General features: G+C 42.2%; 1 protein-coding gene and 1 non-coding gene across 2 annotated transcripts in view; both read right to left on the bottom strand.

Annotated features, from left to right (window-relative positions):
• Nucleotides 1-374: 374 nt before the first annotated feature.
• On the bottom strand, nucleotides 375-447 carry Trnad-auc (transfer RNA aspartic acid (anticodon AUC)). Its single transcript has one exon. It is a non-coding gene; the product is annotated as a tRNA-Asp (tRNA).
• Nucleotides 448-621: 174 nt separating this feature from the next.
• Nucleotides 622-16,935, bottom strand: part of LOC134676565 (uncharacterized) — a 42,685-nt gene continuing 26,371 nt past the window's right edge. Inside the window, exons 20-23 of the mRNA XM_063534956.1 lie at nucleotides 12,679-12,809; nucleotides 12,493-12,579; nucleotides 3,396-3,604; nucleotides 622-1,097 (exon numbers count right to left, since the gene is read on the bottom strand). Coding sequence (XP_063391026.1) covers nucleotides 1,040-1,097; nucleotides 3,396-3,604; nucleotides 12,493-12,579; nucleotides 12,679-12,809 — 485 coding nt within the window. The 3' untranslated portion in view covers nucleotides 622-1,039. The remainder of the gene's footprint in view (nucleotides 1,098-3,395; nucleotides 3,605-12,492; nucleotides 12,580-12,678; nucleotides 12,810-16,935) is intronic.

Consider the following 16,935-nt stretch of genomic DNA (forward strand, 5'->3'; position numbering starts at 1 on the left):
ACAAGTGCGGAAAAGAGGAAATTCGAATTATCTATTCGCACGTGTATCGTACATCGTTTTACAGTACATATTATGGCCCTGTAAACTTTTGACATACGCACGAAAAGTGCTATTTCACGCACTAGTGCGGGAAAATAGGACCATATGTACTGTAAAAATAGTTTTTAGGGTAATACTGCGTGGGATGATGATGAAAGAGTGATAAAAACTATTCTAAGTCCTTCCCCGGGCTTCAAACTAGCTCCATACAAAATTTCATCGAAATCTGTTCAGCGGAATGAGTGAATTTATGATATTAGTAAGGATAGGTGATGTTAGTATAAAGTATATTTAACAATCAGTCTTGTGAATAAATTTAAAAGTGGAAAAATTACTGTCTTGGGTGAGACTTGAACTCACGGCCTCTGGATCGATACTCCAGCGCTCTGCCATCTGAGCCACCAAGACCTCATCCCTAGCCAGCAAATCTTTCCACCATATTATAGGTCAAGGGGACCCTTATCGATCCAGAGGCCGTGAGTTCAAGTCTCACCCAAGACAGTAATTTTTCCACTTTTAAATTTATTCTAAGCTTAATAGCATCGTTCGCAGACGTTTCTGCTTGTTAAAAATTAAAATCAGTCTTGTGGTCGTAGCTTATATCTTCCGCTTAAGTTTATATCACTAACTTCTAAAATCTAAACTAATATGTATGTATGTGGGTATGTTATGGCCGTGTGTACCACCGTAGCCAAAATTACTGTACCAATTTGGGTACGGTACCATACGACGAAAGAATGAGTGACCAAGGTCTCCAGTACCTTAGACTGGAAATGAACCTGCATATTACCATATAGTAACAGTAATAACTTGTAGTAAATTTCGTCAGTCATCGTATTCCGGGCGGTAACCTCTGAAGTTAAGGGTGATGCGTAATGACTTCTCGTGGACGTCAGCTGCCGCTCCGTCGGTGAGTCGAGGTCGCGGAAGGCAGTTTTTGTACCGCAGTGTAGTATAGCATGTTTTGTCGTGTAGTCGTTTGCGTGTGTATGTGTGTGCGTTACATGATGAACAGGTCGTCCTCCGGCTTCTTGTTCTTCAGATATTTGAATACTTTCCTGCAATTAGAAAAATAAATAGAGTTAGTCCTGTAATTAATTTCATATTAATGAATACACGGTGTAACATGAGGAAACCGAATAACCTTAACCACGCGTTTCTGAGGTCAAAAGAAGGAAAAAATGTAATATGGGTTTAGGTCAATTTCGCCAAAAAAAAATTTTTTTTTGTTTAGTTTTTTAAATTTTTTGAATGTACATAAAAAATAAATGTTATTGGTAAAGTTGTCCCTTAAAATTGATTTTTACATTTTTTTTTCGTAATACCTACTTTTTGCAAAGTGTTACTTGTCACTTTTTGACATCTATCAATAAGGATATGTAGACTATGTCGCATAGCAGCAACATCACCCTCAAAAAGGCCTTTTACACTATGTAACAATAAAAACTTGATTTTTTTTTAAATCAATATTATCTCTGAAACTAGGCGAATTTCAAAAAAGTTTATAGGACATTTCTTGGCTCTAAATATGATCAGGGATACGTTGTTTAAATTATTCGGTTTCCTCATGTTACACCGTGTATAATGGCCAGAGATGTGACTTATTTGAAATACTTGTATTTAAAATGCAAATACAAAATGCAACGGCCAGCACGGGCGTGTGTGTGTGTGTGTGGACGGTACCATATGGTGCGCGGCACGTGTCCCCAGTCCTCGGGCACGGCGGCGAGCAGCGCGCGCAGCTCGGCGGGGGTGGGGGTGGGGGGGAGGGCGGCCAGCACGGGCGTGTGTGTGTGTGTGTGTTGACGGTACCATATGGTGCGCGGCACGTGTCCCCAGTCCTCGGGCACGGCGGCGAGCAGCGCGCGCAGCTCGGCGGGGGTGGGGGTGGGGGGGAGGGCGGCCAGCACGGGCGTGTGTGTGTGTGTGTGGACGGTACCATATGGTGCGCGGCACGTGTCCCCAGTCCTCGGGCACGGCGGCGAGCAGCGCGCGCAGCTCGGCGGGGGTGGGGGTGGGGGGAGGGCGGCCAGCACGGGCGTGTGTGTGTGTGTGTGTGTGGACGGTACCATATGGTGCGCGGCACGTGTCCCCAGTCCTCGGGCACGGCGGCGAGCAGCGCGCGCAGCTCGGCGGGGGTGGGGGTGGGGGGGAGGGCGGCCAGCACGGGCGTGTGTGTGTGTGTGTGTGGACGGTACCATATGGTGCGCGGCACGTGTCCCCAGTCCTCGGGCACGGCGGCGAGCAGCGCGCGCAGCTCGGCGGGGGTGGGGGTGGGGGGGAGGGCGGCCAGCACGGGCGTGTGTGTGTGTGTGTGTGGACGGTACCATATGGTGCGCGGCACGTGTCCCCAGTCCTCGGGCACGGCGGCGAGCAGCGCGCGCAGCTCGGCGGGGGTGGGGGTGGGGGGGGAGGGCGGCCAGCACGGGCGTGTGTGTGTGTGTGTGGACGGTACCATATGGTGCGCGGCACGTGTCCCCAGTCCTCGGGCACGGCGGCGAGCAGCGCGCGCAGCTCGGCGGGGGTGGGGGTGGGGGGGAGGGCGGCCAGCACGGGCGTGTGTGTGTGTGTGTGTGTGTGTGGACGGTACCATATGGTGCGCGGCACGTGTCCCCAGTCCTCGGGCACGGCGGCGAGCAGCGCGCGCAGCTCGGCGGGGGTGGGGGTGGGGGGGAGGGCGGCCAGCACGGGCGTGTGTGTGTGTGTGTGTGGACGGTACCATATGGTGCGCGGCACGTGTCCCCAGTCCTCGGGCACGGCGGCGAGCAGCGCGCGCAGCTCGGCGGGGGTGGGGGTGGGGGGGAGGGCGGCCAGCACGGGCGTGTGTGTGTGTGTGTGTGGACGGTACCATATGGTGCGCGGCACGTGTCCCCAGTCCTCGGGCACGGCGGCGAGCAGCGCGCGCAGCTCGGCGGGGGTGGGGGTGGGGGGGAGGGCGGCCAGCACGGGCGTGTGTGTGTGTGTGTGGACGGTACCATATGGTGCGCGGCACGTGTCCCCAGTCCTCGGGCACGGCGGCGAGCAGCGCGCGCAGCTCGGCGGGGGTGGGGGTGGGGGGATGGGCGGCCAGCACGGGCGTGTGTGTGTGTGTGTGGACGGTACCATATGGTGCGCGGCACGTGTCCCCAGTCCTCGGGCACGGCGGCGAGCAGCGCGCGCAGCTCGGCGGGGGTGGGGGTGGGGGGATGGGCGGCCAGCACGGGCGTGTGTGTGTGTGTGTGGACGGTACCATATGGTGCGCGGCACGTGTCCCCAGTCCTCGGGCACGGCGGCGAGCAGCGCGCGCAGCTCGGCGGGGGTGGGGGTGGGGGGATGGGCGGCCAGCACGGGCGTGTGTGTGTGTGTGTGGACGGTACCATATGGTGCGCGGCACGTGTCCCCAGTCCTCGGGCACGGCGGCGAGCAGCGCGCGCAGCTCGGCGGGGGTGGGGGTGGGGGGATGGGCGGCCAGCACGGGCGTCACGCTCACGCCGGCCGCGCGCGGGTGCGGCGCGCCGCGACCGTCGTCGAACAGCTCCACGCGCAGCGTCACCTCCCAGATCGAGCGCAGAGGGATGTTCGCCACCTGGGGATCGGACGGGATGTGTGTCGCTTAAGGGGCCCACTGATTAACAGTCCGCCAGACGGTATCGGCCTATCAGTCAGAACAAAATGTATGTATGCTAGTATGTATTTTATGTATTTTATTCGATAATATTATTTATGTATTTTATGAGTTGACAATACGTTAGTTTACTTTTTCTAAATATTACTGTACATCCCGTAAGTTTGTCTATCTGACCTGACTGGAGTTTTCCTCTCATCTAATCGAAGGTTAGCTGGAAGAGATCCCTTATAGGGATAAGTTCGCCTTTGTACTTCCATTACTGTAATTTATTTTTGTAAACCTGTGTTGTGTACAATAAAGTGATTACTACTACTACTACTACTACTACAAAATTTTGACAGTTTCGAACAACTGACAGGCCGACACCTTGCGATAGGCAGACACTCATATTGGCACGTCTGTGCATATTGAGTGATCAGCACATTTAATGTAGATCTTGCGCCTCCACTCGATAAGGGATTTCCTCTTCGATCACGTAGAATAAGTATATATAATGTTAGTATAACAAGTATTAGGGGATTAGAGTGTAGAAGCTGGAAGGTATTACATCTGTCAACCGGTATACTGTGTTTACTGAATCGCCCCTTCCCACCCTGGCGCTCCGCCTATTACATGGCGACCGTGACACGTGAGGACTCTGCGTGAGGATACTGCGAGTATAAGATCATCATGGACGACGACAGTGAAGAGGACTTTGAGGACGAGGCGGCGGCGTCGAACTTATCCAGTGATTTGTCTTGTTAGTTGGTAATCAACAGTACCAAAATGAGAGTTAATAAACTGAAGAATGTGGTCATAATAGTGACCGTGGCCAGTATCAACATCGCTTCATTGGCTTCAGCGGGTTTGGATTTGACGGAGGTCCAAGATGTATATCGTCGGCTGCGCGTGTGCTTACGCATTGCTGCCGGGTGCTGGGAGCGTCGTGTCGAGCGAGGTGAAAATTTTTAAGGGTATTTTGCGTGTTATGTATTTTTTTTTTATCTGTGTGAATTATTTTTCTACTTAGTTAACTTTAAGGATTTATTAGAAGTATTACGTGGTTTAAAGTAGGAATAAGTTAATGACAGGAGATAAGTGAATTTATTAGTTAAAGATTGTTGTAAAGAAGTTGCAGCTGTGGATTTTAAAAATCGCGTTAATAACGGTAGGAAGATTTGAGTATTTACTCTTGGAGATTGAGGGTAGGTAATATTCAGGGTAGTATGGTCGGATAATTACCGATTTTTATTAAAGACGTCTCTTTCTATGCATTCTAAAAATGATTGTAACGAATTTATTTTTGCACACTCAAACTATAATCGCGGTACGATTAGTGCGAGTCAGCAAGGTCGAGGACGGGTGTATTTTCGCGAGTAGACAGAAATCAAACAGTTGCTGTAGGTAAGAGGGATAGTGTAATGTCAATGTTATTCAGCACGTGACTTAGATGACAAACGTAATTAATTTGTTTTTTTTGCGTGTCTAACGAAGATTATGTAAATATGTGGTCTTATAATACTAGTAATCACGTAGTGGTAACTTGTTCAAATAAGGAATTTATCAGATATGAGTTAAGAGTTGCTAGTTTAGGATTCTAACGGATTATACTTAAACAAATAAACTGGACACGACACTCTGGTACTACGTCTTTAAAGCTTGGCCAGCCTAGAGTAGTAGATATCATAAATAGGACACAGGAAGATACAGAATTAATAATTTGCGCGAGTAAATAATGACGAGATTGATGGAAGATGCGTAATAGCGAACCGGTAAAAATGATACTGATAATGTTGTTGGTGTGAGCTCTACAATTTATAAAAATCAAGATTCTCCATGAACGAAGGCACGCTTAGACGTATCGTTACGAGACTTGATTATGTTATGGGAAGGTCCCAATGCAGACATTAGGGTTATGGCTCATTGTGGAAAAGGTTGAATATAGTAGAGTTGTTATGTATTAAAAATGAGCTCAAATAAAAAGTATGTTACGAGGTGAACTAAGTAAGGTTTTTCGCGCGGGACAAGATGAATTACCTAGGTTATGTATGAATTATTTCGTTGTTAACGAAAATTACCGATCGGGAAATGATTGAAGTTATACTAAAGGATTATTATTGTTACTAACTAGTGGACATGCTGGTAGTACTAAACGGATTGACGGTATCTATGAGTACGAGTATTATTGGAAAAAACTACATTATATAAAACGATGTATAGATTCTCATAAGCAGGATTTTAGCAGTAGACGTTTGTCGAGAGATAATATTTCTATAATTTTTTAGATTACTTGGACTTGGATAAAGCAGACCCAACACTGTGAAACGAAAATTATGATTGTTTGTTATTGTTATTTTATATTGAACTATAATTGTTTTATCACTTGTATAATTTGTATTTTATTCTGACTTGTAAAATGTACTTGTATTTTTACCAATAAAAATCTGTATTCTGCAGGATGTAAGACAAGTATATTATAACTTTGGAATGTGAAATATTAATTGTGAAATGCAATGTTTGTGTTACAAATAGTTTTTTAAATCAAAGTATGTAGGTAACATATAAAATACTACATTATAAGTCAAACATTGTTAATTTTAAGATAGGTGATTTGGTATTAGTTAAGAATGAATGTTACAATAAAGTAAATGACCTATATTTAGGACCATATTAAATAAAATAAATGATAGGGTCAAATTTAGAGGTAATTAAAAATAATACAGATTATTTAGTACATAAGAATAGAGTAAAGTTGTATCACCGATAGTGTTCTTTTCAGGGGAGGGAACCCCCTACCTTTTCAGGGGAGGTGCGATAGGCAGACACTCATATTGGCACGTCTGTGCATATTGAGTGATCAGCACATTTAATGTAGATCTTGCGCCTCCACTCGATAAGGGATTTCCTCTTCGATCACGTAGAATAAGTATATATAATGTTAGTATAACAAGTATTAGGGGATTAGAGTGTAGAAGCTGGAAGGTATTACATCTGTCAACCGGTATACTGTGTTTACTGAATCGCCCCTTCCCACCCTGGCGCTCCGCCTATTACACCGGCGGACTGTTAACCTTTTGGCCGCCGGACCTAGTCCGCAAAGACGCTCACTCACACGCCAGAGTAAATTCTAAGTAACAGCTAATAAAAAGTTTAGGGATTGCAAAATGTGATATCGATATTTACAATTTATGGTAAAAATCTTCTCAATTTGGCTTTGTTCTTAACCAACTTTAATTTATTTCGAGAATGCCAAAAATTAACATATTTTTTACACACGACAATGTTAAAAATAAAGGTCTTTATTATTAAAACAACCACTAAACAATATCGATTCATGACGTAATATCACCGCACTAGGCTCTACGAGAAGTCTTGTATACATGACAACGGCGCGCATGGACTGCCCGCAGTGCAGACCGACAAGGACCGTTTCCGCGCGGATTAAGTAATAATAGTCTCTAGGTCAACGGCGTAAGCGCTTGTTGGTACGTAAACTTTATAAGCGTATGGTTAGAGCCGCGCATCGTGTGTCGATAATATAAATGTACCGGAACTGCATTGGGGAAAATGACACGTGGGTTGAATTGTCAATGAGTGAAGAACAATAATATTGGAAAAGGGTGGGGATCAGAAATGTTCGGGAATGCATGTTTCACATTCGACATGTTCCTTAGAAGAGCTTGTCAGTTCCCGTATTACACCATAATAATTTTTCGTCAATTTCAAATACATAACATTCTCATAGTTAGGCGACACTGACTAGTCCGAGCGTCCGCCTGTAGGTACCATTCTTGTGCGAAGCGGTCACTGCAGGGTATCACTCCCCACTACACTATCATCTCAAAATGAATCATTTGTTCTGCAAATAGACCACAAGGACAGATTTACTTGTCTGACTCTACTATGGACAGCTGAACAAGTTCCCTGAACTCCAGCTATAGTTATGCCTGTCTCTCTCTCGTTTAACGTATTCTAGTTACTAGTTATCACCAATTGGCATTTAACAGGTGTTCAAATGCTTAAATAAAACCAGATTGGCCACTTGATATTTATTTTGCATATTCTCTAGAGATGCACCGGATATTCGGTTACTATCCGGTATCCGCCCTATCCGGCCAGTATTTTAATATCCGGCCGGATACCGGATAGTGCCCTACTATCCGGCCGAATACCGGATAGTACCATTGCTTGATTTCGGAGTAAACAAATTGGATTTAAGAAACAGTCACGGTCATAATCGTACTTGTTTATTATTTTAAAACAATTTAGAGATTCAACTGACTTGCAAAACTGCAGAATGCGCATCTGAAAAACCGAAATGTAGGTGCAGCTCTGCTGGCCGATATTCGGCGGCCGGATACCGGATATTCGGCCGATGGTCAGGCCGAATATCCAGTATCCGGCCAAACAACTATCCGTTGCATCTCTAATATTCTCATATCGAGTTAACATTCCCATCCCTAGCTGTCTTGTATACAAGACAACGGCGACGAGGAACATGAAAAATGTTGAAAACTGGAGCAATTTTTTTGATTGCCTTATTATAAAAGAATGGATTTGTTTATCTGCTTTAAATGCAATTATTTTAAAAATCAAAGACCTAAAACATTAACACGAGTGTAAAAAAATACTACAATTGATGTTTTTTCACATTTACCGAGCGGTTGAATTTGTGTCTTGTATACAAGACAGCGGCGCCAGTGTATCGTTCTATCGTTGTCTTGTATACATGCCAACGGCGGTCAAAGGGTTAATCAGTGGACCCCTTTAGGGCTAATTTAGACGGTGCGCGAACTCGTATGCGGTTTTCACAGACAAAACATCCTCCAGACTGAGCATAGTCGCGCTACCCCCTCTGTCCCGCCGCATACGGTAATTTTACTCCATGTTCGAGTCGAAAGTGTCTTTGTGTGACGTCCGTGTCTTTGAACAGACCAATCACGGCACGGAACTTCGCTCACCTCGTCCCGCGCACCCCAGCATTTTTGGCATCATCGGTTGCATGAAATAATTACTCTAAACTCGGTCTAGAGGATTCCTAGTGTATGGCGGTTTTAGTTACATCGAAGACTATTGGTTACATCCAATTCAACCGGCCGATCTAACACCGCAATGTAATGAAACTGGCATGCGAGTTCTAGCACCATGTAAATAGGCCCGCTTCAAACTCGGGTAAATCCATTCGACCCTCTCAAAAATACCTTTTCTTAATACCAAAATCGCATAATCTGACAAATCTGACAAATGGTATCAGTCAGGGGTCCAACTTGGGACCATTTCTTTTTGTGCTGCTGATAAACGATCTGCCTGTCGAAGTGCATCACTGCACAGTGCTAATGTTCGCTGATGATGTGAAATTGATTAAACCGATCCAAAGCCAAAGGGATTGCGAGGAGCTGCAACGGGACATAGAGGCAGTTTATCGTTGGAGTGTTGAAAATGAACTCTATTTCAATGCAAGTAAATGCGAAATGATGTCTTTCACCCGGTCCCATACACCTCAAATATTTAGTTACAATATTGGCGGCGCCGGCATATCGCGCTCGGAACAGGTACGGGATTTAGGAGTTCTCTTTGACTCAAATATAACGTTTCGCGAACATGTCCAGGCCGTGGCTAAGACTGCGTACAGCAGACTGGGTTTCGTTCTGCGCAATTCAGCGCCCCTGACTGTGGAAGCCATGTGCGTGTTGTATGCGGCACTCGTGCGCAGCATTCTCGAAACGAATGCAGTGGTGTGGAGTCCGCATGAAAGCAAATATACACTTATGCTGGAGCAAGTCCAAAAGTCGTATCTTAGGGCATTATACAAAAAAACACACACCTATTATCCGTATATGTACCCTACTCTGTTTCTGCAGGGACACCTAGGGTACGACTCGCTCCAGTTACGGAGGATGCTCTCTTTGGCGAAATTCACGATCGGTGTTATTAGAAACAGAATAGATAGCGTAGCCCTTGTCGAGGCCTTCATGCGATTATTTGTGCCTAACCAGTACACTCTTGGGCGGCGCCACCCGCTGCTGGCGGAGGGCACCGCGCGCACGCGCAGGCGCCGGTCGCGCGCGCGCACGCTCTGCTCAACTCCGTGCTCGAGGCACACCCGGAGTGTGATTTGTTTGTAAGTGCAATTGGACGACTGATGATTGAGTGTAAGAGAGTGATAGAGCGAGAGATGCCTGTAAGTAGTATTTTATAATATTGTTATGTAAATACTTGTGTACCCTAGGTATAAGTATTACTGTCTCCCAATTTGTGCCGCTGTGGCTTTAGCTGTTAAGGTACAATTGTCAACTTAAATAATAAACAATAAACAATAAATGGATTTACCCGAATTTAAAGCTATACGACTCATGTATACTTTTTATTTTATAAAACTATAAACGCTAAACATTAATTTAAACCGATTTATACTGATACAGCACAGAAGCCGTAATTTTTTTTACGCGAGACGAAAACATAAAATTCTGCTTCAATGCGATTTAGCCCACGAAACAGTAAAACCTACTATACACAAGAAAACGTACGAGAACAATAAATTATGTTTCCGATTCTGGCCACAAGATGGCAGACCCTTCAACACGCACGATACCTATTCCTATTATATTAGTAACTCTTATTACTAAGTGCATATTATGATTAACCCATGTTAGTGATATGTCACATATTTTATCTTTATTCTGATTATCTTTAATAAAAAAATCTACCACTTACAAATGTATTTGCTACCACCAGTGTTGGCATCAATCTGAACTAAATCAATCCGGATTGATCAATCGAATTGACGCGTCAATCCGAATTGATCAATCCGAATTGATCAATTCGAATTGATTCAATTCAGATTGACGCGTCAATCCGATTGAATCAATCGGAATTAACGCATCAATCCTCAATTCGGATTAAATTAATTCTCAATCTAGATTAACGATAGTCCCTAAGATTACTTTTCAAAGGTGTCCTTTTTTGGGACTTACTTACTGGACTTAAAGTCGATATCTAAGGTTCCCAGAGGTTCGAAAACATGTTCCTGATGTCAGTATTGACTGATGTCCCTTTTTGGGACATTTTTCGAAATTGGCCGATTACGTTCATATTCGTAATCGATGTCGAATTGTCGACCATAGGTCCCGAAAACTGTTTCCGACGTCAGTATTGAAAGATGTCCCTTCCATTTCGGGACATTTTTTTTAAATTGTTCGTTGGCACTTTAAAACGATATCTGAGATTTCCTAAGGTTCACATGGTAGGTAACATGTTTCCGACGGCAATACAGACGTGCCCAAAGGTTTCGAAACATGTTTCTGACGGCAATACCGAGAAATGACCTTTTACCTACGCTAAGGTTCCGAATCATGTTTCCGACGGTAATATTCCGAGATGCCCTGTTCTGGGACATTTTGGGACATTTCTTGAAACCAACCGATTGCGTTCAAAATTTATATCTGTGGTGCCCAGAGGTTGCCCAAAAGAATGATTTATTTTTATTGAATGCCTTGCGAGTATTACAGTAAGTATCGGGATATCCCCCGGTATTCACTGTAATACTGGCAAGGCTTTATATATTGAACTTTACTTGTTATTATGGATATTATTTATTCATTTATCTCACAATAACAATCTGTCATAAAAACATAACAAGCATCAAATGAAATCGAAGGGAGCCCGAAATATGATATTTTTTTTATTGATTTAGACATAATTATAATATCGTATAGAAGTTATCTTACAGATGTATTCTCATAATTATTTTTTATCCATTAATCTTGCACACGAAAATAACAAAGAGAAATTTTTAAACCCACATAACATTGTTCTAGAATAAAAAAAATGTACCCATAGATATTCAATGTTAACCTTTACGACAAATAATAGTTGGTAAATGTTACTTACCGTAAGAACAACTGCGATGTCTAATCCTCAAAGTCACGCCAAGTTAATCGTATGAAGCAGTCCAGAAGTAAATCCAAAAGTCCGTATAGCAAGCCAACGCCAAAAGAAAACCCACAGTCCAATTTAAAACAAACACACACAGTCACACACCAACAAACAACAAGGGTTGAAGACCGAATGTCTTATCTCTACTGGACTCAAACTGGACACCACTAGAACAATAAAAGGATTAGAATCATGCTATCTCTTTCGCACTCGTACGTTTTTAGAACGCATCTTGTTATCAGCAGGGTGGCGTAATGCAGGTAGTAAAGTAAGTACGCGGCTAAAGTGTAGAATCTAAATATTGCCGTTAAAACCATGTTTTGCACCTCAGATATCGATTTTGAATACAAGCAGTCACTTTCAAAGAATGTCACTAAAATGTCCCAAAACAGGACACCTTTCAATAGTGCAGTTGAAAAGATGTTTAGAAACCTCTGGTTACCTCAGATATCGATTTTAAACGCAATCGGGTAATTTATAGAAATGTCCCAAAAAAGGACATCTCTCAATATTTCCCTCGGAACCAAGTTTCGAAACCTTTGGGCACCCCAGATATCGATTTTGAACGCTATTGGTTAATTTCAAGGAAAGTCCCGAAAATGTTCCAAAAAGGACATCCTTCATATTGCCGTCGGAAACATGTTTCGGAACCTTTGGTAAACTCAGACACCGCTTTTGAACGTATTTGGCTAGTTTCGAAAAATGGCCTAAATAAAAAGGACATTAGGTAGGTACATACAAAGTAATCGTCAATCCGAATTGACGATTGAGGATTGAGGATTGACCGATCAATTCGAATTAACGATTAGTAATCGTCAATCTTCAATCAGTAGATTTAGAATTAGTTTCGTCAATCGTCAATTCGGATTGATCGGTCAATCGTCAATCGTCAATTCGAATTGATTTTTTGCCAACACTGCCTACCACTTTACCTTGAGAGAGAGACAGCCATCTTCGGAGAGCGAGAAGGCGAGTGCAGCGCTCGCTTGCCGCATGCAGCGGCCCCAGTGCAGCGCCACCTATATACACAAACGTCACTTTAATAATAATAATAATCGAGAAGGAGGCACAGGCACAGCGCCGCCACCGGCTCCGTGCGCTCTGTATGTAGTACTCACCCTGGCGATGGCGGCGCAGCGGCGCAGTAGCGCGGGCACGGCGCCGGCGCGCGCCACGCCGCGCGCGCACACGCGCTGCAGCGCCTGCGCCGCCAGGCACAGGCATAGCGCCGCCACCGGCTCCGTGCGCTCTGCAAACATACATTCATACGTTACCAGCGACCAGTGTTGCCAACTTGCCATAAATGATGCCAGATCTGCCATATTTTCACCCCCTTTGGCACCAAAATTTTCCATTTAGCATCTGGCATATTTTTGAGCATAATTTAGTCTAAACCGAGTAGGGATTGCAAACCGGATTGATTTTCAATCCGGCCGGATCCAGTTAAGTATAAGGATATTAAAGTTAATTAAATGACATATTTTTCAAGTTTTATGCGTTATATGAGAAATAAAGGGTCTTTTTACAAATTTATTCATAAAGCAACAATTTGAAGTTAATAAGAAGTAACTTTTCAACAGTTAAATAAAACTATGTATGTATTAAAAAGTATCACATAATCAATCTCAAAATAAAAATAAATATTAGAAATCTAAGTCATTTATTAATTTTATTATATTCAATCATGCACATTCTGCTTACATTTACAATAAAATTATAAATTTGATTAGATTCCAAAGCCTGTTAATGGGATAATTATGGGATGGAAAATGGAACTCCTTGAAAGGACAAGTTTTCGTAACTGTTCTTTGATGGAATTATTTGTAACGCTGCCATCCATTCTAGTAACAAGCTATTTTACTTTTAACCAAAATTGTATGATTTGCGCTCCAATATTATCTTGCTTTCATTTTTATCCGTGAAAATAGTTTTATAGCCTAAATCACAAATAAATAAATAATTCATGAATAAACATTTAGGGACAATCTTATACAGATCGACCTATTCGTAGCCCCAAACCAAGTAAAGCTTGTAATATGGGTATTAGCTAGCTTTAGGTAGTACTACTAGGCGACGTTAAATATACTTATAGTGTATTGATAAATACATGCTTATAAATATACATAGAAAACACCCATAACTCAGGAACAAATATCTATGTTCATCACACAAATAAATGCCCTTACCGGTATTTAAACCCAGGACCATCGGCTTCATGGGCACTATGGGCAGGGTCACTGAATTGTCACTACCCACTAGGCCAGACCGGTCGTTCCAAATGCCTTCCATGAGATCTCCATCCTTTAATTTTTACTTCTAATTATTTAAGTAACCATCGCATCGTGCCGATTCGTGCCACCAACATGAAAGAAAAGGAAATCCTCATCTGTTCTCAAACATCGTCATATTAAAAATCTTCGTATTTTACTAAATTTAGATTTTTTCATTCGTTCTTTATTCTGTTTAACTTCTTTCTTCTATCCGTCGCCTTTATCTCACCTAAAACGCGCAGTGTGTGCTGCGTGCGGTCTTTTATTTCTATTTTCCCGGATCCGGTGATTTTAACCGGATCCGGTAGCTTCTAAAAAGTACCGGATCCGGCCGGATTACCGGATCCGCCGGACCGGATTGCAATCCCTAAAACCGAGTTTGCACCAACTAGGCAGCAACAATATGCGCCATCGCCTTGTGTGGTTCTTATTTTCATATGAATATTGACTTTTGTGGACGGATGGACGTCGACGGTCTATACACCGTGTTTTTATTGAATTCCGTTAACTTCGGGGTATGGTTAAGTACATTTAAGATAACTAAATGGCATAGTTAATTTAAAAAAAAAAAATTTTTTTTGTTTTTTTTCCAAAAGAATTAAGTTTAAATAGTAATTAAATGTAGCATATAGCATTGTTATAACACGGACATTACATTTAACTCAACCAAACAATTGAAATCTTTGACATATCAATGTCATTTCGAACATCGATCGGCCGAGATTGTACTTAAGGCGCGGTGTGTAGTAAAATGCGCTTTTTTGTAACCATATTTACAGACTTTTACAAGGATTTCATGCATTATTTTCTAGTATGTATAACTTTAGTCCTTGAACTACGTTATTGCTTGTCAGAAACACAACGGCTCATTATTTTTTCGATAGAATCTTAAGTTGAAAACATGCTTAAAGCTGTCTTTTGATCCATATTTTAGAAGTACTACGACGAAAATGGATATGAAACTTACCTCATTCGATAGCTTTTAAGTAAATCTTCGTTATTGCTGGTCCTTTTATCGATACGTTAATCTTTTCATTCATAATTTTATGAATTCAAATTTTGCCTACTAAATTACACCCTACGCGGCAATACCTTGCGCCCATTCCCCGCGCCAGTACGCCCGTGGCCACTGCCAGCGTCGGACCTATGCTAGTTTAGTGGACGTTTCATAAAATGGGTAACCACTGTATAAATATGCAAATATGTTATACACACAATGTTTTTCAACATAATTACGAAGAAAAGCAAAATAATTCTCAATTACTGTGACATTTCAGACATTCGCCCGTCATATTGTCATTTTATAACAAGTTGGGAAGCAAAGGCACACGCCCATCTAACCAATCCGGAATTCAGTCACGATTGATAAATTGTGTAAACATATTTTATTAAAGGCTATTAAATTAATCAAATTGAATCATTTTTAAACATATGTGTACGGGATTCAAATACCTATGAGGGGGGAGTGTTTAGTGTATGGTGGTAACCATTTCACCGCTTTTAGTTTCCGAGATACCTACATGCGTTTTAAGGGAAGTGGTCGAAAAATGCCTAAACTGGTTTTATGTTTAATATTAGGGAAGGTAGAAGTACTAGTGCTCGACGCTGCACTAGTATTCGACATGGGTATAGAGTGTAGCTTTCAAATAGAGCTCGACGGCTAATCCTATTGTCTATTATTAAGTAAAACCGCTCGTGCCACGTGCCACAACCACCTGCATAAAAATACGTACTTCGGTTACTGAGTGCCGGCGAGTCGAACGCTACAGAACCAGTCTAAAATGTGTCATCGAGATGCCTAACAAAGGCACGTTATCGAAGAGCGCACCTACACTGGTTTTTTGAGCGTTGGCCTAGCCCGCCCTCAGGTGCAAAATAACATAATTAAGACCCTTTTTTGCAGGTACACAGTAGCACGTGCTGTTTTACTTAACAATAGACAATAGGATTAGCCGTTGACATCTATTTGAAAGCTACACACTATACTTTATGTCAAAGTAATATAGGTTAAATATGAACGGCGACGATCTTTTTGTATTCAAATTTAATTTGACATAAAGTGCCCGAGTCGAATACTAGTGCAGCGTTGAGCACTAGTACTTCTACCTTATTTCCACCTAGTCCGTACCGTGCTATATGGAAATTTATTTAAAAAAAATCTGTTTTTATATACCACACTGGTGGCAAGCAAGCATACGACCCGCATTCACCATAACTTATGGACGCCTGCAGCTACGGGGATACACATCATGCCAAATGTTGATTGATTTTATATAAAATAAAAGTCCTAATATATAAAAATAGAATAGAATTTAACGTACCTATATTAACATAACAAAAAGTACAAATTTAAATAGAGATGCCTATCAAATTTGCGAAGTGACAATTTTGACCAAACATCTTTTTGGAATATAATATTAGACAATAAAAAACGTTTGCTAAATAAGTTTTTGTTCCAATAACATTTGACAAAGTAAAATCATGCCAAATGATAATTTGACCAAATAAATTATATGCGAAGTGTAACTTTGCTAAAGGTTCCTTTGGGAAATGAAACTATTGCGATAAGTTTGTTGGGAAGTGAAATTTGGCGAAATGTATTTGGCCGAAACGAAAGTACACCATAAAATAAGCTTTCATAAGTAATAGTTACTGATTTTAAAAAAGCGCTTTTCAATTAAAAGACATGTCAAGATCGCTTACCTTCTTTCAAGTACTTTCTAATGCTAAAAAAAAACGAACTACAGTATTCTTCCTTATTTTCAATACCTACTTGCCCGAAATTGACTTCTAGAATTAGACCGAGTCTGCGACGATTTTGATTGCACACTCAGAGCAAGTGTTAATCATAAATTCATAAAGGTTTGTCGTTCAAAATAACACTTGCACTGCGTGTGCAATAAAAATCGTTGCTATTATATTTTTAAGGTAAGTAAGTACTAATTTCTGTCTCATAATAATTGGGTATAATTTGATTGATTAGGTTCTTAGTTTGTCGGGGTATCCTCCCATATTGTATTTCATTAAGTACTCATTAAAATACGAATTTGCTAATAAACCTTATTCGATATTAATTGCCGGAAAAAATCCCGGAACTTACAAATC

This window comes from Cydia fagiglandana, chromosome 24 (assembly GCF_963556715.1).
Source record: "Cydia fagiglandana chromosome 24, ilCydFagi1.1, whole genome shotgun sequence".
In the NCBI taxonomy this organism is placed as follows: Eukaryota; Metazoa; Arthropoda; class Insecta; order Lepidoptera; family Tortricidae; genus Cydia; species Cydia fagiglandana.